At 41.9% G+C, this 25009-nt stretch overlaps 1 protein-coding gene across 4 annotated transcripts in view; it reads right to left on the bottom strand.

The window, feature by feature from the left end:
• Window positions 1-25009, bottom strand: part of LOC121083016 (amyloid beta precursor protein) — a 229415-nt gene that overhangs the window by 161638 nt on the left and 42768 nt on the right. For all 4 annotated transcript variants that reach the window (XM_040582851.1, XM_040582852.1, XM_040582854.1 and 1 more), the window contains exon 2: window positions 20443-20610. In XM_040582851.1, coding sequence (XP_040438785.1) covers window positions 20443-20610 — 168 coding nt within the window. The remainder of the gene's footprint in view (window positions 1-20442; window positions 20611-25009) is intronic.

The following is a 25009-nucleotide window of genomic DNA, read 5'->3' as shown; positions in this document are numbered from 1 at the left end:
GTAGAAAACATTCAAATCAGTAACAGTACTTGTTTGTGAACAGCTCAGGAATGCGCATTCAGCCTTTTTTATTTCATGCCTTGGTCCTTTGAAACAGGATTCCTACAGTAATTACCTTTGTAGCTCTAAGATGACACAGCTTTTTTTTTTTTTTTTTCCATCCTCTTTTAAATCAAACAGCAATGTTTTCCAATAATTCCTTTCCTGTGCATCAGATCTATGTTATATAGACTGTAGCTTTAAAATACAAACACAGGACATTTAGTGTCAGTATAAAATAGGATAAAAGTTTCCTTCCTAAAGAAATCATATCTTTCTTCACATCATCTTCACACATCAAATATTTATAAATTTGTGTTTTTCTCCAAGTTCTTTCTCACAACATTTAGTCCAGAGTAATAAGAATTGACTCACCGGTCTTGCACAGATACAGCTATTCTGCCTGCGAACTGCTCTCTCAGGACAGTAACCTGGAGAACACATGACTGAAGCTAAATCAGGCATTTCTTCCATTACTAGTATTAACTGTATCTCAGAAATAATGAAGTTCACCGTTAAAGCTCATCTATTGAAACTGTCATTAAGCATCTTCTGAAGCCCTGTCTACGCGAGGGAGCTACAATTTAGAGCCACTACCAAGACAGAAGTTAATTTAGTCTTTTATGTTTTGCTTGTGCCTGTGTTTCAAATAGGGGACTACAAATTAACAATGCTCCAAAACTTAGACAATAAATTCCAGTACTGCAGTCTGAAAGTTGAATAAGCTGAACAAGTGTACTTCAGCCTAATGAGACCCACATGGGCTTATTCAGGATTTCATTTTAAACTCGCATTATACTTTAATCTGAAATAATTTTCAAATGCATAAAAAACTTCACAATATCAATGTTTGTACAAAGATATGCCCCCTGAATCCCTTAAAAAAAAAAAATCACTGAGAAAGAAACTCTTGGAAACTTTTTAGAAATTTGGACACTACACTTTAGCAGACAGAAAACTTCACAACACTTTCACTTGCTTCATATATTCAGCTTTGAAGTCAGGATTTTCAAAGAACCATTTTATTTTTATTTTTTAAAACACACCCCCTTTTCCTCCTTTCCCCTCTACAATTACTGTTGATTTTTTGTGAACTCCCGCACAACCAGCTTCTTTTAAGTCAGGAAAACAGAAAAACAGAACCAAAGCAGTAACCCAAAGAAATGCTTGGTTTCTAAAACAAGAAACCGTATTAAGAAGTTGCATGTATTTTCACAATTTTTTCCAAAGTAATGGAGAACTTTGCAAAAGAATGAAATGATGAATTATGAACACTGCTGAGGCTTCTGCAGAAATCTGAGTCACATTTCCACATTGGGGGTAAAAAAAAAATAAAGGGGGGGGGGGGTTGAGGGGGGGCAGGGCTGGCGGGCAGGAGGAAGCGTTGGCAGTAAAGGGTAGTGAGGGTACCAGGCAATGGAGGCCTCAGCAGGTCACAAAGAAGGAAATCTGCTGAGGAAGCAGCTCATACATCTGTGGTGCATGTTCTGCTTTATATGGAATGGGATCTACCGCTCCTGTCTTTGATAACACTCAGAAAGTATTACTGAAATCCAACGTCCAATAGGATATTAAGAAATCTTCATTAACTTTTAAAAGTATTATGACTCCCCAGGTCACTTAGAATTCACTTCTACACGTAAATTGCACTTACTGTTTCTCTAACTGTGCTTCATGACATTTCAAATCCCCAGGGTGACAGAAGAGAGTAAGGGTATAGAGAGGTCTGTAACAACTGCCACCTGCAAATGTCTGCAAAAGCCTGGAAATCTGGGCAAGAAAGATATAAAAATTCTGGCTTATTTTAGTAAACTGGTTGGTGCCTTCATCTCCATTTGCTAAATTGGATTGAAAACCCAATTCCAATTTCCTGCTAAATACTATAGCTATTAAAGAAATAAGCCATCATCCTGAGCCCACGAATGATGTCCATGTGGGCATTTAACAGAAGGACCTCACAACCACCTCCCCGTTTGAGAACCAGGGCTTTCAGTCATCAGTCCAATGATGCTGTGCCCTGGAGTCCACAGGTGACTGCTGGTTTGAAAGCAAAGCAAGAAATGAAGTGGGCACCATCGTTTGTGCTTTACCATAAAGTAAAGCCCTACCATCCTTTTACTGTAACAGTCTTTGAAGTCTGCAGCACTGCACACACGCAAGCACAACACATGCAGTGGCCGACTGAGATAGCCCTGGGTCTGAAACAGAAGTACACATCCAGTGTCTCCCATGATGATTCACCTGCGTAACACTTGGTTTGCACTCGTTTTTTGGTAAGATCATAACAACTTATTCACTGTTTTTTTTCAGAGTGAAAATCCATGTATCAGAAAATCCCCCTCTGTTGCTGCATTACCGCAGCAGACCCACCTAGCCTGGTTTATTTTCCGGCAGTGAGAACCTGTGAAATGGAGCCCACAGCCCCTCGGAGCCATGCCCCACCATTGCACATTCGCAGCAAGCCCCACTACTCACAAGCTCCAAGTTGTCCACACAGCACAGCAAAGGTTAGAGACTAAGCTTTTGAGTAATTTTTTCACTTACAGGTAAAAAACATTGCTACAGAGCTGGCTACTGAACCTTGTAGACATGAGGAGGAAAAAGGTTCTGACAGAAGCTGCTCATAAATAGGTATATAAGCACCAAATCTAGGTGTACATGAAGTTCCCAGTCATTGGGCTGTCTATAGGCATCTGTACAGTTAACAGAAGCAGCTCAAAAGCGTGCAAGCCAAAGAACAAAATGTCTTAACGCTCCACCCCCCACCGAAAAAGCAGCTAAACATTTTCTTGCCAGCCTTCTTCCTCCTGCAGTCTGTTCCCACACAGATGGCAAAACGGTTTTTTTGAGGTCTTGTACTGCATGCTCCACTGAAGTCAATGGGAACCCTGACACCGACTTCTCTAACAGAAAGATTGAATCCACCAACTCAAAGAAAGCCAGAAAAATGAAAAGCTTTTTGTTTTTCTTCTCTTACAAAAGAACAATCTCAAAAGGATTAGGATGGTTGCCAAATGGAGAAACCAGAAGCACTTCAAATTGCTCCCAATGACTCAATTGACCACAGTGATGTTAATCCCCGGAGAACACCACTGTTGTGGCATAACATTATTAAGTCCAATCATATCCAACAAAACTTCCACACCAATATATGTAAGATCTTATTCTCAAGCAGAAACAAGACATGCATTTCCAAGTGTTCAAAGGCATGCTAAGCAAAGACAGTGTTAGAATAAACTTAAAGAGTGTCCATGGTGAGTCTTCTGAGATGTGTGAATCCTGAATTTTAAAGGACAGAGTAAGGAGGACTGTAATCCTGCATCTACTTTCCAATGTGAAACACTGCGCAGCTGGAGCACACCCATGCCCCTCTGTACCATCCATCTCATCAGCAGATCTCCCAACCCACCTGCACAACGGGCAAACACCCAGGCCAAGAGCAATGAGCACCCACACCAGCCAGACACTGTCACAGAGTCGAAAAGGCAACTATCACCACATATTCCCAGTCTATGTACTGTATGAATAAGGCTTTCAACATGAAACAAAAAGATGATGTTCACTTAACATGAGTAACAACAGGTTGCTGGCAGTGTGACACAACTACGTGCCAAGCTCTGACTCCAGCCCTGGGTGAACTGCTCTGTTACTCGAAATCTGAACCATGCTAGCTCAGTAAGGTGGTCCCAACACGTGATACAAAACCAGTTTCTACCATCTAGAAATACATGACAGGAACAGGTAAATAGTTCTTTCATTTTTAAGAGCTTAGCACCAACTCCACTCCAGATATTTCTGAGCTTCACACACCTCAAAGCTTGTAGAATATTTTGCGTGAGGTTTCCAATAGGATTTAATTTCTACTGAAGCTTGCCCCCCGTTCTCACTGAGGCACCATCTCCAAAGAAACACAAAGACAGACCATAAAAAATTCTCTATTGCATTAACAAGACTCCAGGCTTCCAACTGCAAACCCAGCCATTCCTGACTGCTGGCACTCTCAGGTTGGTTTCCTGTCTTGCTGACTGTTATTTTTAATATATGCTGGGCCAATGGTACAGTAACATTAAAAAAATCAGGAAAGAAATGCGACCCCAGTCGAACACTCTTTAATAAAAAGATCAAATTGAGAGAGCAGGTCTGAGGCACAGCATCAGTCCTTTTGCTGCCTAGAGCATTCAGTTATTCCTGTGCTGGGTATCAGTGCCCTTCGCACAGATGAAGGGCAGGTTCCTCTGACAGGGTCCTACCAGGCAGATACACAAATATCTCTCACAGAAGGAACAGTATATGAAGACCCTCAGTTACTTTACTCTTACTGCTGGTAGCAGGGGTGGGGGGGGAACGCACACAACAGACCCACAAAAAAGACATTTAGCATGATGCAGATTAACATTTCCAATTCTGAAGCTAAGAAAACAGAGGCTATGAATGTCCAGGACACCACATGCCGAGTACACCAACTGACAAAAGGTGTTGATGGAGTCTACCAGAGCCCACTATCATTTCTTCTTGTTCACTGTGTAACAATTCCCCAATTAACCAGTTGGTTGAGGCAACTAATTAACATGCAATTGTTGTGGCTGCACCCAACTAAACAAGCTCAGAGCACCTCAAGAACAGGAAGTTCTCTGTAGGAAAGGCCAGCAAAGCCATCAAGAAAAGAATAACAAGAAAGAGGTTTCAAGTACTATTTGGTAAGTACTATTAAACTCAACCTTTGGCATCAAGCTAACTTGCTCTTCCATCATCAAAAGTGATTACTACAACAGTATTTTAGATATCAGAATCGTGAATAGTAGCTAAGTAGGGAAAAAAAAAGTATTTTTTGTATTAATTGCTACACATCAGGTACATCTGGAGTCATGGTAATTGCGACTTAGGTGGCAGTAACACAATCAAGTAATTTTTGTTCTTGATAATCCTCCAATTTGCTAGTTCCTCAAAATCCAGAAAGAACTGTAACATTAAACTAAGTATGATAATTTATTGTATGTCTCTTCTTCTACTTTTACTTCTTTACTGGCAAACAATACATTTAATTCAAAACAATCTTTAGCACCGTTTTTCCAACAGGAACAAAGTTCACTGAATTGGACTGAAGTAAAAATAAATAAAGTTTGACCATTCCAATCAAGTACTTCTTGATGGAAAGGATTTTCAAACTGATGAAAAAAATAAGAAACAAGAAATCCTTAACATTCCATACCACCTCGGCTCATCCTGGGAAAGAGATTACTTCTTGCCTCACAGAACTGCACCTATGCTTCTGCTGGAAGCTTTCAGAAACAAAAGCAGCAGATCAAAGTGTTAAATGCTTTTATCTACATCATAGCATAATCTTGAAATCTACTTTATTACTGACTCTGCGGCTTAGCAGTTTCTGTTGTTTAGCAGGGTAACTGTTTCAGAGATAAGCTTTCATTTCTTCAATACTCACAAAAGTGAGATGTTAAAGTAGACTGAAGTTCCTTCTCCAAAGATTAATCTAAGCAAAGTCAATGTAAGGATTTGCACAGACCTCAAATTATCCTGTATCAAACTCCTAGTGCAATGCGAGCAGTTTTGCACCCATCTGTTGCTGCAGCCCTGTGACAACCACCAGGCTGACCCTCTAACATCCCGTAAGACAGCACAGAGCTTCTCCCACAAGAAACCCTACGACATGGCTACACAATGTGATAAATTGATACACCTCACTAATTTCCAAGTATCAAATCCACTTTTGCATTATGCTTAAGACAGGGTTTTAGTTTGCTATACAACAGCCACAAAGAACCCTAATCTTTGATAACAGCACGAGACTGATGCTCCTGAGTGCAGCCACTCCTCCTTCACCTCCGGCTGCAAGACCCTGGCAGAAGCAAAAGCAACAGCAAAACCAGCATCAGTTGGGACTCTACATTTGAGATGGAGAGTCCAGATACTTTTTCTCAAAATACCTATGGCAGGTCAGTGGAAGAAGAGTTAGCGAATGACCCAAGAAAACTGAAATTCAGATTGGATAACCACTGCAAGGATACTACATCAAATTTCTCAGTCTTTCATTCAACTGCCAATTTTCCTTTGTCATTCCTGGTGTCATCATTCTGCCCAAAAATACCAACCTTGTTCACATTTCTTTATTTTCACCTGCCTTCTTTTCTTTCCTTTTCTGCAGATTTTGGTATTTTGAATCTATTTGCTCTCCTCTTTTGTTCCTACTGCTACCCAAAATCAAATGATGGAGCCACATTTGCATCTCTGATTAACGTGTGGCCTGCTCTTCATTATGGGCTTGATTTGACATCTGTCTTGTAGACCTAATAACATCCATTTTTTTCCCCACCTGAACTGTTCATGTTGCCTATTGCCAGAGAAAACTTGCTGGGAAAATTCAGCTTTTAACTGGATGTGTTCTTCTGAAAATATACTTGAAAATGCCAAGAGGTAGAAAGCTGTAATGCCTTCAGAAATATCTAAAAAGCTTCTCCCTCACAGGCAGTTCAAACAGCACAGCAAAGCCATCACCTGGTCAGCTGTCATAAGAAGGGAAAGTCCTGCCCTCTCTCTCCATCTCTCTCGTTAGCGCTTCAGCTCATCTGACCCTTGGTGACCTGGGTCAGACACAAACTCGTCCCTTCTTCGGTTTGTTTGGAGGGGTTAGCTTTGTGCCAAAACTCCCTAAATTTCCTCACTGCAAGATTAGACATATGCTAAAATCTGGCAGAGCAGAAATGAGGAGGAAGAGGGGAAGAAAACTGACTCTTTCTGCGACAGCATGTACCACTTAGGCTCAACAATTCTACTAAACCGCTCTGCAGCAGTACTCCTGTTAGTTTGGTAAGAAACTCTGAAATTAGCTCACACAATGTGACCGCCTGCTAGGAAAGACTGTTTGTTCTTCTACAGATCTTAAGCTAACAACAGCTCAAGATGCTAAAGTTGAAAGTATGCAAAAATAGGGACATTCAGGAACTTCAAAGCTGGCTGAATATGGGAGACATCTCTGTCCGTGTTGCTCCAAAGTACAAACCAGAGCAGTGCCCCTGTATGCAATACCTGGGGTAGAGGGGTGGGACTGTGTTACGAACACATCACAGCTCAGTGGAGCGGCTCTGATCTGTACTGGCAATAAAATCTTAAAATCCATCTTCAAAACTTCAGCAAGTAATTGCCTATTAGCATATCCACTGATGTGTTCTCAGCAACAGCTCAAAATGAGAGTTTCTATGACAATCTCCTCTAAAATACTAAAAAGTATACACATATTAACTCACATGGTATTACAAGTTTAGCTTTAATAAGATCTGTCTTACCAAATCCCCTTAGGTTCCTTGTTTAGAAGCATAAATCTAATTCCTCCTTCCTGGACAATCCCTTCTGATTATTTTTTTTCCTCTTAGATGGAGTGTACAGGCTTGCCAAGCTGTGTGGGAACTTGGGACAAGCAATGATAGTTGCAACACTTCACAGATGTTTAAAAAAAATATTCTAAATAAAATATTATCTTAAAAAAAAAGTCTGTAATTGGCTCAAACAAGGAAAAGCAAAAAAAAATACTAAAGGATCTTCGTATCACCTCAAAAAATAATAGTTTCTCATGTGCAGCTCAGCAGCTGAATTTACAAAGCAGCCATTTATTGACCACAACTCTTTGGCTGAGCTGTCTTCCCAGGCCAAGTGGAGCAAGTAATGAATGGAGGAAATTAAGCATTTTATAAATGCTTAATTATCGCTGTTCTTCAAGAAGACATATGACAGGATAAAAACCAAATAAATTAAGTCACATTGGTTTATATTCTAATGGAAATATTGTGCAGTTTCTTCAAACAGCTGGAATTGGACCTCTTGTACATCATTAAATTTCCATGGGGTCAGTGCTTTTCTGACCTACAATGGTATTTATAGAAAGATAACTATGCTGGCAAGAAAAAAATTGTATCAGATGATACTTCCTCATATCCAGGTTAACAGATTCCTGTTTCAATATTCATACCCAGACAGAGGAAAAAAATTAAACATGGTTTTGTCATTACTGTACAAGTAATTCTCCTTTTTTTGTGTTAACATACACAACAATAGCGGCACCCACAAAGCTGATACTTTACAACAGATATTGTGATGCATCTCGTGAACACTACACGGTATCCTTCTAGCAGAAGCTCCAGTCTTCACTAAGGAGAAGGACAATTTCACTTTCCCTACCAAGGATTCACCCTGAGGCTTCATAACAATTTGGAACAATCTTAGGGACTTCACATCCAATGCTCTGTTTTCAGTTTCAGCATAAGCCAGATGCCTCAAGAACGCTGAAAAAAATCTAAAAATCTAAAATCCTCACCTTTTAAACGTTTTCACTACCAATTTTCAGCAACACCCACTGAGTGAAAAATCTCACCCTCCTCAAGTGGGAAAAAAAAAAAAGCTAATTAACAGCTAAAATTTTGTTTAAACTATTTAAAGAAACCAACACTGTGTATATAAAGGAAAACGGTGGAAAAATCCATCAATAATTGGCTAGATATTCAGAAACCTCTCCATGATTATAATTAATCCACAACCATCTAAAACAATTTTCTGCAAGGAACACACATTATAAAAACAGATTATCAGTGGGATTTTTTATTAGCCAGAGGTATATAGTACTTGGAAGATTAAAGCAGGCACTCAGTACAGTACTACATAATAATTATAATTGGATAAAAGCTAACTGGATTCATTGTATGAATTAGAAAGCAGTGGTAATAAACTCCTCGAGAAAAAACTGAATGTCCCAGAAATCAAGAAGCATTTCCACCATCCAACCTTAGGGTATTGCCCTGCTATGAATTCAAGCAAGCATCACCTTTCTGACAGCTTCAAAGTCATGGACCAAAAGAAACTGTCTTTCCCTTTTTTATTTTTGCTTGCAAAACTGACATTGGAATCTATGCGCATCATGCCCTTTTACTTGCAAACAGACATGAACGTGAACCTACTCTGGGCTACCAACTAGACAGATCACACCACCATTTGCTACTAATAAGCTTATATGCACCTTTACAGTGAAATAAACATGCCTGTAGTCAATATGCAGCCAAATTCCATCTATTTCAAAGACGACAGACAAACGTGAAGAGAAAAAAGAAATAATCCCCCCAAACTCGGTCCCCACCCCCAAGAAGAAAAAGGAAGAAAAAACCCCAGAAGAGAATAACAGGACCACCACAAGGAAAAGCAGTAAAATACAGCACAGGAAAGCTACAGAGCCATCCAGAAGGGGTGTGGATGAGCCCAAAAATACAACCACCACAAAGCGTACTGCCTACTCACACATACACAATCATGCACAGAGACTTGATGAAGACTAGAAAGAGCTGAACCACCTGAACGTTCAAGACCACCCAAACTCTGCAGGTAGCCTCTCAGCTCTCAAAAGTACCATCCCCAAAAAGGAGTCACACTTGCAGCCACCCATCTGGCAGAGTAACCCTGAAGATGCCAGGGCTGTGGTTTCAGTGCCCTTAATTGGACTCCAGTTTGACACTTGCAGGGGGCGATTCCTGCATTATTGCATCTCTTGTCCATTTACTGCTAACAACTCTCCAAGAGCCACTGCTAACACAGAAGCTGCATCAGGGAACTAACCTATCTCTGAAAACATCCCCCCTATGAATAAAAACTGCATCACAGTGGAAAGTGCCAGGAGTTAAAGAGGGCCCAGGGTGACCTTTAGCAAAAGTCGGAAAGATTTGTGCCAGACTGAAGTGTCCATGCAAGCATGGTCTGAAAAGCTGGAGGGAAAAAAGAAAGGTAGACTAGCATGGACATTTCCTCCTTAAAAGGGAGGAATATATGCAACAGCTGTGTATTTGTAACAGTCTTTTTTAAAAAAGGTAATCATTGCACTTTATAATTAGTACCTCTTAGGCTTATAGTATTTTTTAAGGAATAGCTGCTACCAGTCCACCTCAGAGCTACATAGTGTTAAGATGTCCACTGGAAATACAAGAAATCCACTGGAAATACAACACAGGAGATAGGAAACGGCCTAAGAGGTTCCTGGAGTAGGTAATTTCCTACCTGTGGAAGGTAATTTCCTAACACAGCCAGTCAGTGAGTGAACTAGGGAAGGTGCCCCGCTGGGCCTGCTGTTTGAGGAGAGGGAAGGACTAGTGGGTGATGTAGTAGCCAGGGGATGTCCTGGGCATAGAGATACGGAGATGACAGGAATTTTCAGTTCTCAGGGAAATAAGGAGGGGGTCAGCAGAATGGCTACCTTGGAATTCCAGAGGGCAGACTTTGGCCCATTTATGAGACTGGTTGACAGAGTCCCTTGGGAGGCAGGCCTGAAGGGCCACGGGGTCCAGGAGGGCTGGACATTCTTCAAGAAGGAAGTCTTTAAATGTGCAGGTATATAAACACATATAGGTATACAAATATACCTAATTTATATTAGGTGTAAATACATAAATACTTAAAGGTATTATTGGGTGGGGAAGAATATCTTTAAGTGGGCCTGGCCAAACAGCGAGCTTTAGCTGGAACTCAGGGAAAAAGGAGAGTTTGCCACCTTTGGAAGAAGGAGCAGGGAGCTCCAGAGGACTATAAGGAGATCGCGAGGTTTTGCAGAGTGAAGCTTAGAGAGGCGAAAGGCCAGCTAGAACTCAGGCTGGCCCCTGCTGTAAAAGGTAACAAAAAGTGCTTTTAAAAATACATTAGAAACAAAAGGAGGGACAAGGGTAATCTGCATCCTTTATTGGATGCAGGGTGGAATATTGCCATGAAGGTTGAGGGAAAGGCTGAGGTACTTAATGTTTTCTTTGCCTCGGTCTTTAATAGTCAGACCAGTCACCCTCAAGGTACTCAGCCCCCTGAGCTGGAAGACAGGGACAAGGAGCAGAATGAAGTCCTCACAGTCCAGGAAGAAACAGTTAGTGACCTGCCCCACTCCACTTAGACACACACAAGTCTATGGGGCCGGATGGGATCCACCCGAGGGTATTGAGGAGGCTCGCAGAGGAGCTCACCGGTCCACTCTCCATCATTTATCAACAGTCCTGGCTAACCAGGGAGATCCCAGAAGAGCAGAGGTTAGCCAGCGTGATGCCCATTGACAAGAAGGGCCGAAAGGAGGATCTGGGGAAGTACAGGGCTGTCAGTGTGACCTCGGTGCTAGGGAAGGCCATGGAGTACATCATCCAGAGTGCCATCACACAGTGTGTACAGGATAACCAGGGGGTCAGGCCCAGCCAACATGGGTTTGTGAAAGACAGGTCCTACTTAACCAACCTGATCTCCTTCTATGACAAGATGACCCGCTTAGAAGATGAGGGAAAGGCTGTGGATGTTGGCTGTCTGGACCTTAGTAAAGCCTTTGACACCATCTCCCACAGCATTCTGCTGGAGAAACTGGCTGCTCATGCCTTGGACAGGTGTGCTCTATGCTGGGTAAAAAGCTGGATGGATGGCCAGGCCCAAAGAGTGGTGGTAAACAAAGGTACATCCAGCAGGTCACAAGTGGTGTTCTCCCAGGGCTCAGCACTGGGGCCAGTCCTGTTTAATATCTTTATCAATGACCTGGATGAGGGGATTGAGTGCACCCTCACTAAGTTTGCAGATGACACCCAGTTGGGCAGGAGTGTTGGTCTGCTTAAGGGTAGGAAGGCTCTGCAGAGGGATCTGGACAGGCTGGATCGATGGGCTGAGGCCAATTGTATGGAGGTCAACAAGGAGAAGTGCCAGTTCCTGCCCCTGGGTCACAGCAGCCCCATGCAGTGCTACAGGCTGGGGGCAGAGTGGCTGGGAAGCTGCCCAGCAGGAAAGGACCTGGGGGGTCCCGGTCGATAACCGGCTGAACACGAGCCAGCAGTGTGCCCAGGTGGCCAAGGCAGTCAACGGCATCCTGGCTTGTGTCGGAACTAGTGTGGCCACAGGACCAGGGCAGTGAGTGTCCGCCTGTGCTCGGCGCTGGTCAGGCCACACCTTGCATCCTGTGTTCAGTTTTGGGCCCTGCGCTTCAAGAGGGACGTGGAGGCGCTGGAGCGTGTGCAGGGGGGGGCAGCTCACCTGGGGCAGGCTCTGGGGCACAAGGCTTACGAGGAGCGGCCGAGGGAGCCGGCGTTGTTAGCTCTGGAGGGGAGGCGGCTCAGGAGACTGAATCCCGCTCTGCAACTACCTGCAGAGAGGCTGAGGGCAGGTGGGGGTCAGTCTCTTCTCCCAGATAACTAGCGACAGGACAAGAGGAAACGTCCTCAACATAAGCCAGCGGAGGTTTAGACCGGATGTTAGGACAAATTTCTTCACCAAAAGGGTGGTCAGGCATTGGAACAGGCTGCCCAGGCGAGGCGGTGGAATCGCCATCCGTGAAGGTGTTAAAAACCCAGCAACACAGAGATGTGGCACTTAGGGACATGGTTTAGTGATGGACTTGGCAGTCCTGGGTTAACGGTTGGACTTTATTATCTCAAGAGTCTTTTCCAGCCTAAATGGTTCTAGGTTTGGGAGACCTATCTGTAAAGAAAACAGCAGACAACTTACTTCAATAACGATGTAAGAAGGAAAAAAGAATGGTGTAATGCAGCAGCAGAGCTCCTCAGGGCACCTTCTATAAAACACCACAGATGCAGGAGAGGTAACGTCTCTACAGATCACATCCAACACTACACAGCCCTCAGAAGTTTCTTGGGCTTCAGTAAGGCGAAGAGTTGGGCAAGTCAAGCTTCACTGTTCCCCCCTAGGCATCCAGAGACTTGTGCAAGGGTGGTTAGCCAGTTCTTTTGTAACCTTAAGGTCTGTAACTGCAAGCACAGAGCACAGCATGCCGATGATAATGTAACGCATTTTCTTCTTGTCTGTTTTATCTCCAGTTTGGCAGGTGTCTTTTGACATCCTGATCACATGCTAAATGGTTGTCTGCTAGTTCAACTGTGAACCAAAAAAGGCAGCAGCACGACCCTGCACACAGCCCTGGCATTCGTGTATTTAAGAGAACAGAAGAAACAATAATTCCTGGCATAAAGACTATGCCGGTGGAACCCACTGCTTAAGTTGAGCCATTCATCTAGTCCATCATATCTCTGAAATTCAAAATTAATCTAGGGGAAAATGCAGCACTGCAGCTTCATTAAACACTGCAATACACATTTACCTAAATATATATTTATGCAGGCAATCCTCATCCGTTTTCATTCTGTTTCCTCCCTCAGCTTCAAAGCAGAAGCACCCTCCTTCCACAAGAAAAACATGTTACTTCAAAAGGAGTTGAAAAATTTATCATAAAAGCAACAGCATACTGAGATCCCGATATTTTTCATTTAATTTCTTTTCAAGACATGCAAAAAAAGGTCTGTGTAGGGAAGAGCAGAGAGGGCCATTTTATTATCAACAAAAGAAAAAGCAGACATTATCTTGCAACATATGCTCCCCGTTTATAAGTCACTTGATTTGAAATACATTAAATTATAAACTACAGTCTAGGCTAAAAAGCCCAGGCTTCTTTCTCAAGAAGGTTATATGGTGAGCATACTAAGGTTTAACTGCAAGATAAATATACCATCAATAGAAGACTCTGCATTTCTAAAATCTAAGCCTTCATTGAAGCAAATGAGATTTAAGCACTGGCAGACAGAGTGAACCAATTCAACTTTTGCTGTGGACCAAAACCTAAGTAGAACAAAAAACCTTAACAATCAATGTGAAGAGTGCTAAGATACCGTGCACCCAAGCTTTTAAGCATGACTGCACACATCTCAGAATATACCAACACACATTTCTCTTGAAAATGTCACTTGTTTTTAAGGACTGTCTGTGCTGCCAAAAATCTGTATGTTTTCCATGCTGTTTCATTAAATAGATTATTTTCCTGAGCAAGTTTCTCAGAGCAAAATGTATGGCTTTTTCGGCTGTTGAATTTAGAGTAGCACAGGTTTAAAATTCATTTCTTTTCTTCAATACAGTGGCTATTTGGTTTGAGAAACTGGAAAGAGCACATTATGCAGCCTAGATTAAAAACAATTCACATTAGGATGAAAGTGACAAGGTAACATGGAGAGAAACCATTATCAAAGCAGCAAGACCATTTTCATCTCATCTCAAATTCTCTAAAGAGAAGGCAAAACTATTTATTATTTTTTTTTAAATCATCAGCATCGCTGGCAGTTCAACAAAACCTTTAACAAATCTTCAGGACCTCTTAACAAGGACAAAGACTAGAGAGGGAGGGAACCACTGCCATCAGTTCTGCCTGATTCTGCCTGGCATGGGCCCCAGAGCAACAAGCACAGAGGGATTATTGGAGACTGTGGCAGTAGGAAGCTGAGGAAGTAAATAAAAATGAAGATGGGGCAGTCATTTGTTGGCTGTTTTGGCCCATGTACAAAATAGAGGACCTGAAGACTGCTTTAAAGCTGGGGGTTGTGGGCTGAATTTATGTCAAAGCCTTATTATGGTCACATTCCAGCTTATACTGGACCTGGCTAAGAAGCGGCTTTGGGCTTCACCAGCAACTTATGTAAACACATGGCATAAACACAGAAGACTTGAGAAAATGACAAGAACATAATTTTTGGAAGTATTACGGTTAGAGATTAGAAGTGTCAACACTTTTTTTTACAGATATAATGAATTACCTGTTATCTGAATTTATCCTACCATTTTCTGCTTCATGTAACACAGATATAGTTAAAAGCATAGCAGCATGCATTTATAATTCATTTTTTTTATTTCTGGGGAGGACTTCTGTAACAAGTACACACCCAAGGCAAGATGCTCATGGATCTCAATGATGTTTACAAAGAAAGCAGACGTGTCATGACTTTACAAAAGCCAAGCAGTCATGATGTGGTGGTTTCAGTGATGCCACGTGTAACACCTGCCAAAGCCAACATGCACTCTATATCTGAAAGTTATTCTAAGCATCTAGCCAAAGATTGCATGGTGAGCCAGCTGCTGATTACAAGACGCAGCTCAATCTCTGGGGTCCCAGGTTTATACTCCATCTGCTCAATCATGCATGTAATATCCAGACCCAAACTAGTTTTACTATAGTTTTGGTTTGTTCTTTGGAGAAAAAAAAAAAAACAACCAACAAAAAAACCTCCAACCAAATGCAACAAAAACCCCACAAACACCCCACAGTTCCATGCACACTTAAAATGGAGATGAGCACCTTCAAATTAAACTGAGTGGGGGGAAACCACATTCATTAGACAAGACGAATTTTTTGCCAGTTCTAAGTGTTGTTTTTACAATTAATTTTGGACACTGAGTTCAGCACAGATGGCAAAATAGCTTCAGTCCTTCAAGGAACTCATATAATGTATCCTAATTACTAGACATAAAATTCAGCACATAGTATCTGTTCAAAATTGCTAATATAATAAAACATATACCAATATCTTCCATCTGAACACTCATTCTGTTTAAGCAGGGAACTAAGCACACCTAAATTATCTTCCTACTCTGCATATTCATGCGACTCTGAAAACACATACTTTGCCAAAGGGCAGTTTTATGAAAACTGTTTAGCAAGTCAAGGAGCTGATCGCCTCTGAAACACGCCTTCCTTCAACAGTAATGTGTCACCCTGGCACTTGAACATGTGTGGGTGCAGGTACCTGGTTTCTTCCACACAACAACAAAAAGCAAAACCCAGGAGCAGCAGTCCCCACCTGTTTTTGGACATCAGCAAACCACTCATCAGGGGCTGTTAGGAAGACACTTTCCCCAGAGGGCTAGTTATGCAGTAATTGTGTATGGCAGGGTTTTTCCAACATCCCTCTGAAACAGCTGGTACTGCAGTGTCAGCAGCACGACTAGATCGACCAAATCGACCAATGGCTTGATCTGAAGTGTCAGCTGGTACACTCACAACACCTTAACGATGCTGGCACACAAAGGTGTAACCACTCCCTTTACATTAATGCAACATTCTTCTAGAAACTGCAGCATTCCATTTGACAGCTGTTTGCATATCAAGCCCATGTCATTCTACTTTGCAGTAATAAGTACAATTAATATAGCAACCTGCTAGCTAGTTTGACATTAAAAGAAACCACTACTAAATTGTACTTCTCTAACCAGCATCTCATTCTACCCAAAAAAAGCTTGATTTTGCTGTATTTAAAAAAAAAAGAAAAGAAAAGCCACCAGCTTAGGCTGAGCACTGCATGAAGAACATGCAGGTTTGAAGGCAGAGGAAATGGATGTGCTGTGTTTTCAGAACCACTTCTTGTGACTTCAGTAGCAGAGTTTACTGAAGTCAAGGAAGTTAGAAGGCAGCATTCAAGTATCTTGATTTCCTTTCAAATAAGCAATGTACAGTCTCAGCTTTGTCATCTTTAAACTGTGTGACGTGTCATCCAAATATAAATTCAGACAGTTCCTGTGCTGCACTGAGCTCCCACTCAAAAGCAGCGAAGCAACAAGCAGCGACATAAATCTTTAAAATGTGTAGGCGGTTCTGCTTATTCCCCATTCCTCCCTTTCTGCCCCTGCAATGCTCCTCTACCGATACCTCCTGCATCAAGACTTCAAAATCCACCTACACTGGCAGCAGATGAGGAGAGGCAACGATGACAATCTCAAGATACAAGGCTCCCAGTACATCTTCTCTGAAGGAGAAATATAAATCCTTCTGTACTCCACGAACCTTCCAGGCCAGTGCTGTGCCCACCACCCAGGCATCAAGCCTTGCATTGTCAAGAAAAGCTCTTTTTAAAAAGAGCTTACAAGGAGGCAAAGGAATGCACCTACTTGTAAGCACTGCTGAAGGGGGAGATACTATTTTGCATCTTCTGAAAGATACCTTTAAAGAAGAAAACAAAGCCAGAGAATGAATGTAGTAACATTTTGGATTAACAGTGAAGGAAGTGGAGTCTCCTGATAAAATATACTAACTTTGTAATTATTTTAGAGCCAAGGAGCCACAGAGTGAGACCTCCACTGCACTTGCTCCTTGAGTTGGCTCCTTTCAGTATGTCCCTTCTGTTCTTTCCCTGGTGTAGGATGAACTAGGTACATAGGCTAGCTCTACAGGATTTACTGCAGTAGAGCATCACCTCTTGCATTACAGCCATAATCACAATGCCTGGCACAGAGCCACATAAGGTATCTGCAACAAAACCCAGGACAGACAGATTTCTCATTAGAGGTGCAGGGAGGGAAAAGAAAAATAAATACCTTGCCTTCTCTTGCTCTCTGTCATTTCAGGGCTCTGCTCAGAGCTGAGGAAAAAAAAAACAACCCAGTACCTCAGCAGAGTGGTACTGACAGCTGCTGCTACAACAAGACCAAAGAACCAAGGAAGCTGCCACGGTTCCAGGGAGCATAAAGAAAATAGATTCAGGAAGAGTACTTGTCTGCTTGATTAGCAGAGCATCTATGCTCAGCCTCTGCTTATACCAGGGAAAAAAAAACAAGCCACCCCAAGAAGAAGCAGTTCTTTTGGGGAAAAAAGCATCATGAACAAGAGTGAAAAGGAAGGAAGGGAAAGGTTGTATATGGCAAAAGTAATCTAAATTGAGAATTTACCTGCATACTATTCCAATGCAAGAGGTACCACATCTCAGCCTTGGTTCTTACTGCTTCCTGCTAATGCAAAAATGCAAATTTGTCCCATTCCCTGATAGCAAGTGCTGACTCGCAGAAGGCAAGGGGAAAACCACCTCACTTGTTACCCACAGGACACTAAGCATAATCAGAGGATCAAGCAACAAGGGGTTTCCCAAAGATAAGAAACTAGTTTGAGCTGCATTTACTAGCACTCCTCTACAGATTCATTTCTTTAGTAGAAGTAGGTGCTTTTATCCAATCTGTTTCTCTTGTCAGGTCATGGGAAAGTTTAACAGAAGTAAAGCAGTAGTGCCCTTCCCTGGCCAAAGCCCAACTCCATACAGACCTGGCTGCAGAGGCATGGGGAAGCAGGGAGGGCTATGGGGGAAGAGTCGTACAGAACTGGGAGCCTCTTTCCATGCTGCTGGGCTGGATCGACTTCCATGTGGCTTTTTTCTTTTAACTTGCTGTCAGCAGACCTGACCTTCCTAATATTTTCTATCTATTTCTGAATTTATTACCAGCATTAAAAATTAGGGTCTCACACAAGTCTTCCCCATGCCCAAACCAGCTGCTGATAGAGCACGCCGGTGCTGCCACGGGTACTTGCTCGCAGACCACCTTGCCCCTTCTCTACCAGTGTCCTACAGCCATCTGTGTTGTGCAGCTCAGGTGTGTGTTGGGTAAGGATAGAACAGGACAGCCAGGACATCAGCAGTTTCCCACAAACAAACAGAAAGCATACTGGTGAGCACAGCCAAGGAAAGCAGGATTTTTAGCTAGATTCCCATGTTTAAACACACCACAGCAGAACTGCTTACTTGAAGTTAATGCACACTGCTTAATCTATGTTATTACATGTATGTGATTAACTAAAATCAGTAAGACGCCCGTCCCATTTTTAGGGAGCAGACCTGCCAGCACGTTGCCCCATGACAGAGCAGAACCCCCTAAGCTATACTTTTAACTGTAGCTAAAGAGACACTGTAAAGTCGTGACACTATCATCTAATAGTAAGCTGATTAACTGCCAAGCACACAAATCAAGGCTATCGCCACACTGGAGTTTAAATATTTACTCTTAAAAACTCAAGTAACAGAAAGTCTCCTCTGTTTCTCCAGTCAGGAGAAAATTCCAGATTAAAAAAAAAAAATCATCAGGTTAAAAGGGACCTACAGAGGGCATCCAGACCTTCCTCTGCTCCAGCCAGGGCTTACATCTCAGCCAGACTCCGTTGCTCAGACCCTTGCCTGGTTTGGCTCTTCCAGTCTTGAAGTATTAGGACTCCACAGCCTGTCTGGGTGCCTGTATCACCGCATGGCCACTCTCATGGCAAAACTTTTCCTCATATGCAGTCAAAATTTTTATTATTTCCTTTGTCACCTAAAAATATATTGCTACCACTTTCTGACTGCTTTGGCTTTCCTCTTCCCTTTATTCTTAAGAGGGTGGGGTTCGGTTGGTTTTGTGTTGGGGCGTTTTTGTTTGTTTTGGGTTTTGGTTTTGTGGACCTTTTTTCCCTGGGTGGGTTTTTAGTGGGGGGTTTTGGGGTTTTTTTTGTTTGTTTGTTTTTTGGTTGGTTTTCTTTTTTTAATGCCACCCAAAATTTCAGTCAGTTTACATTCAGCTGAGATTTACAGCTCTGAGTCCTTGTTCTGGAACTGTTCCTTACCTGCAGCATTTGTAACTGGCCTGCCATCCTACTGAGCTATTTATTTATGCCTTAAAACCCTCCAAACTTTCTGCTCTTACTTCCTGTAAATTTCTTCCTATAACTTCATCTAAAGAGACTTACTACCTTGTGGACTTTTACTCACTGATTCTCTACCTCCATCTTCTTACTCCTTTCCTCACCCTCAATAATTCCACTATGCATAAATCAACTTTATTTAGATAAATCAAAGGAGAAAACAGAAAACCAGAAGAACCCTCTGAAACCTTACAGAGGTTAGGTTTGGTATTTTTGTTAACAGTAAACAAAAATATTATGAATTTCAAACTAATACTCTTAATGAAAAGACAACGCTACTGGTGAAGAATCAATTTTAATAGCCATTACAGTATCTTCCTTTTAAAATGAATATCCTAGACGATAAAACCCAAACACAGAAAACCCTGAACAACACACTGCAAGAAATAGAAGGAACAATCAATGGATTAAAGTACAGGAATGAAAAATGCTAAGGCAACAGAGATCTGAAGAGTGAATTACCTTGCTTTCTAAAGAGTCATTTTCACAGAAACTGATTTGACATTTAGGAAGCAAGATATACTGCTTTTTTTAAAAAAAAAAAAAGAAAAAAAAAGAAAGGCAGAGATGTTATAGAAAGACATAAGGACTGAAGCAACTCAAGCCATGTCCTCTTGTTTCATGGCATGTAACCCACATTTTCTTTTCAAATTGTCACACACTGGTACGAGGTTATCACGCTATCACAGCATGGAAACAAAACAAAATTAGATCCACAATCTGTTCTTAGGACCTAAGTGAGTGGGTAATAAGTTTCTGCTCTCAAATATGAAATCAGTCACTGTGACTTCATCTGTAGGGCAAGCTTTTCCTATTAAGAAACTCTGAATGGTTCAGTGTGCAGCAGAGACCAGTAACTCTGGACTGTCCCAGTGTACTTCAGTATCATGTCAGGATGACAGAAGACATGTTACAGCTGACTTTCAAGAGTCCCAGTGACCACCCCCAGCAACAAATTTCTGAAGCTGTTTTAACAGGCTCTGGAAAGGGCTTCTTTAAAAAGGACAAAAAGGCAATGGAGCAGAGGAGAGGGGAAAAAGAGACAGGGGAAGGTCCCTACAGACTCAGCTTTCCAGCACATGCCTGCTTCACGCTTCAGAAGAACAACCACCATAGCTGTCCCCGAGGACACAACTTACTTCCTGGCAGTACTGGAGAATCCCTTCCTTTGTCCCGATGCAGGTCTTGGTGCCAGAGGGGTCGGATTCCCACTTTGCGTTCTGCACGTTCATGTGCATGTTGAGTTTCCCACAGAACATGGCAATTTGAGGCTCTGCCAGCAACCCAGCGTTTCCATCAGCAGGCACCTGGAAGGATAAGGGGAAAAAAAAGTTTTGATCTCGTGTCTTAAGAGTCCATCCAAAGCAGGAACAGCTCAAGCAAGTCTGAACCAAATCCTACACTTACCCACCCACGGCAACAAGACTGAAATTGTTTGATTCAGGCAGATTTGAGAAATGTAAATTAAGTCTTCACAGAAATCCAGAACACAGATTTTAAAGCTGTAACCAAACTGTTTTGAGGCCCAAAACTGTCCTCCTATCAACTTGGGCTCAACCTAGAACAACATGCATACCTGAGGCGTAATTACAAAAATTTAATTTTCCATACCTACTTGGCATACCAAGGGGAAGGGTTCGCTAACAATTAAAAAAATTAAGTTTTCCTCAAGCATTTCCTAAAAAAAAAAAAACCCACCCAAACAACAACAAAACCCCACAAACAAACACACACCAACACCAAAATGCCACAATGTACCCTTTTTTCAAGCCCCTCTCTACTTCCTTTAGTATCATTCTCTGTAAAGATGGTGGGTTAAAAGCACCAGCTTCCACCTATGCTGTGCTTTGAATGAACCTTAAAATACAGTGGCTGGCGTGGTATCAAAATGGGACTACTGAAGGTCTAGCTCACAGCAAAGTATTAAGAATACCACCTAACGTTAAAGTACCCACGCTTAAGACAGGCTGCCTGGCGTGCCTCCCCACCGCCTCCTGAGGCACGCTGCCCTCAGCACCCCGACCTCCCCAGCAGCACCCCGCTCCCTCCCTCCTCCTGTGCCCAATCACTCCTTGGGTACGGAGCCAAACACCAGAGCTGCCCTCAACCAGTTCCAAATTAAATGCAATCCTGGAACATCTGGGAGCTTCCTACCTGCATTTATAAACCAACTAAATCTTCCTCCCCCACAAACCTCAACATTGGTTTAAATGCCTCCTGTGGAACCACAGCATTAAGACAAATAAAGAGCTCTTTCTTTCAGTCCTCTTCCCTCTGGTGCAGCCAACCTCAGAAGGTATAAGCTAAAAGTACTCACTTCAGTTTTACCATATAAGAAACACCACGAAAAACCAAATCTCCTTATTGCGTTAGGTTTTTCAAGGGAAAAGCCAACGGCTCTCCATTGCCCCTCACGCTCCAAAGGAGCATGATTAAACAAACACAAAAAACCTTCGTGAATTTTATATGCCTACAGTAATAAAAAGTATCACACCAAGAAACACTGCAGAAGTCAACACCTAACTACCCTAACGCATTAGCTTACAACTCTAAATTAAAATGCCATAATTAAACCAAGTATTTATTTTTTATTATTTTTTTTAGAGAAGGAGAGAATATTTTCCTGCCTGCTTTAAGATGTTACACATGTTACCACAATTTAGCTTAAAAATAAAGCATGAACACTGCTGGCAGAAATTTCCCTTTACTATTTCAGTTTCTCTTCTCCTGTGGAATGAATAAACTGTACAATGCAACAGTAAGCCATCACTGTCTTTCCACTAGGTAATGAGAGAATTTTCCAGTAACTGGGATGACACCTTGTCTGGCTTGTCTTGATCAATAAAACTATCACACGCTTACTCTTTCTAACATCTTCAGAAACTCTGGAGAGCATCTCAAACATGACACATCTATAACACATAATTGCAAAAAAATCTTCCAAATTAATGAATTTCCCTCCCCTATAGACGCAACACAGCCCTATCAAAATTTTAATAAAACCAGAAGCAAGTCATTCCACAGGCAATGTGTGAATGTGAACTCTATTCACAGTCAGCTTCTCCAACTGAGATCTCTATTAAATTAATAAAGTACACAGCAGTCATACCGTGGCACATTTAAAATTTTTTTTCACTCAACATCATACATTGTAAATTTATGGAGATCTTGCCTTGTGGCTTTATAATAGGGAGCTGTTTGGTATCCATAGCCAAGATGACAGCTAAAGCTGGGGGGGGATAAAAGTGGCTGTTTACTTGGAGTACTATCAATTTAACTCTTAACATGACAACCTATGACTGTCTACTTATTATCTCATTCCCTTCAGAAAAAAATATGACATCTCCCAGCTTAATAATATTACCAGAGCAAGTCACGATCACATTTAGCTTTCTATATTTCGAGCAGACAGGGGCACACTAATGAACTGCTCAGCACCGCACTTCATCTTATTGATTAGGCCAGCTAAATGTTTCTAATCATAAAGAAATACTGGAGCAATTAACAGACACTGTAAACAGAACTACAGCATTTAGATCACGATCATGAATAATTCAAATACTCAACTTGTCAAGTTGAACTCTGTTAAGAGTGTCCTTAAAGCAAGGATAGTAGGTTAATGGATTTGTCTGTTGCATCTTAGCTGGAGATATAACACTGAGCTTTCAAATTAACTTTCTGTAAACAACCAGATTGGAAATAACACCTTTTTAAACAGTTTAGATCAGGGGAGGAGGACATTGAATTATTTAATGTCTGAAGGCAAGTGCTTGCTACCACCGTGTAGTCCTGGTGTTTAAACTGAAAGCCTCTCACCTTGAGTAATAAGCAGCAATTTTATACATTCCACTTTCAGCACGGTACCTGTGAGACTTGCAGTGACACTGTGAAGTTTTAACAGAATAGACTCATTGTTGAGACAGCCTTTGTGTTCTCTCCCTGCTCCTTCTATAAATATACCCCTAATTCAAGTTTTGTTGCCATTTGATATTTCATTTCTGAAGAAAGTAAGCAGCTGACCTGCTATGGCACTTCTTCCGATGAAAACTGGCAGCTGCCTGCCTGTCAAGAAATTACTCTTACTGCACAACCCACAAAAACAGCTAACACTGACGGAGGCTTTTCTGCAGAGATGATGGCCAAAAACACAACAGTCAAGCCTAGGAGCACTTTTTGATATGGTTACCTATATCCTACATTTAGAGCTTCTGCTGGGCCTCTTGACGGTACCTGAGCAAGACACCCCTATTAACAAGCGTATGACTAAAAGATTTCCCTTCACTCAGTTCTGCAAGCATATGCTTCACAGCATTGTTACTTCCATTTACCCAGGAGTCAATGTCACACACAGAGTGACTGGCAGTTAATTCTAACATTAAAAAAAGGAAAACATAAATTTTTCAGATCGTTGGCCAAAACCCTACAGCTGCTGCATTAAGGACATATTGCAGTGTGTTCTTCTACATACTGTTTTTCTCTGCAATCATTCAGACTACAACAAAGTTTGCAGGAAAAAGCCAAAATCCATCAAGTTAAAAATCTGTTCCTGGTCCAAAACAGCTAATTATACTAAATAATAGGTAGTTAAGAAGAGTATTTCTGGTAAGTCATTTTCTGATTTCTCCCCATTTCTCTATGCAGCCCTCTACAGCAAGCCTATGTAACACAAAGCCCTTTGTTACTTATACCAGAGTCAAGTAGCAAATCAAAACCTGGTAGCAAGATGCACCACGCTGCCCTTCTTGCCTGCGCCCCATGACTGAACACAAGAGCATTCCCAAGGCACCTGCTGAAAAAGGTGCCTGGAACAGATCAGTTCTCATAGCCTTGATTTTATGGAATCTATTTTAATCCAGGGGACATTCCTAAATTAAGAATAGTAAGGTAAGAAATTAATTCAAGAAAGCATTGTTGTAATTTATTTTTTATAAGGCTGATTGATAAGAGAGGACGAAACCCAAAAAACACACAAAGCCTCTCAGGCTCCTTTGGTCTGGACTGGTGCTGGTGGGGCTCTCCAACACTTACTGTCCATGCCTCCTCTCAAACCTGGGGGTCTCTCCCACCTACACAAATCTCAGTTTTATAAACACTTCAGTAGTTCCTTATATTTTAAAATGCTCGTTATGACAAGTAACCCTGAGCCTGTAAGGCCTGCATGCCAATTTCCAACCCTGCAACATCGTTCTGCTCAGGTGTTCAGCATGGCATCCATTGGTAGGAAAAAGCACAAAAAAAAACAGTGAAGCAAGGTGAAGGAAGTTATTGCACACCATTTCACCTCTCACGCAAATGTTCAGAAGTGTTCACCTCCAACATGCTCACCTGCCTGTCTTGTGTGTTTAAACAGATCTTCCACCTTCAGCTCCCATGGCAGCCTCTGACAGGGAATTTTGCCCCTCCCAAAGTTAACAGCTCTTAAAACTAAATGATGAAAACTTCTCCAGCTGATTTACTTGAAGCACCTCTAGGCTATGCTGCCATGTGAAAACTAAGCTTCACCCAACACTGCAACTATATTTTCACTAGGATGGTGCTAGAAAAGATTTCCAGAGAATGAGAGGTGGGCTAGAAACTGCTGGTGAGTCTATTCTGAGATCTCCAGGTAAGCAACCAAGTGTCACTTACGTATTGCTTATTACACCAAGAGAAAGAAACAATTCAGCCCTCTCCCTTCCCATCGAGTTTGTACCGAAGGCCTCAAGC

This window comes from Falco naumanni, chromosome 2, assembly GCF_017639655.2.
Source record: "Falco naumanni isolate bFalNau1 chromosome 2, bFalNau1.pat, whole genome shotgun sequence".
Taxonomy (NCBI): Eukaryota; Metazoa; Chordata; class Aves; order Falconiformes; family Falconidae; genus Falco; species Falco naumanni.
The sequence above is the reverse complement of the archived record's forward strand: the minus strand, read 5'-3'. Positions and strand labels throughout refer to the sequence as shown.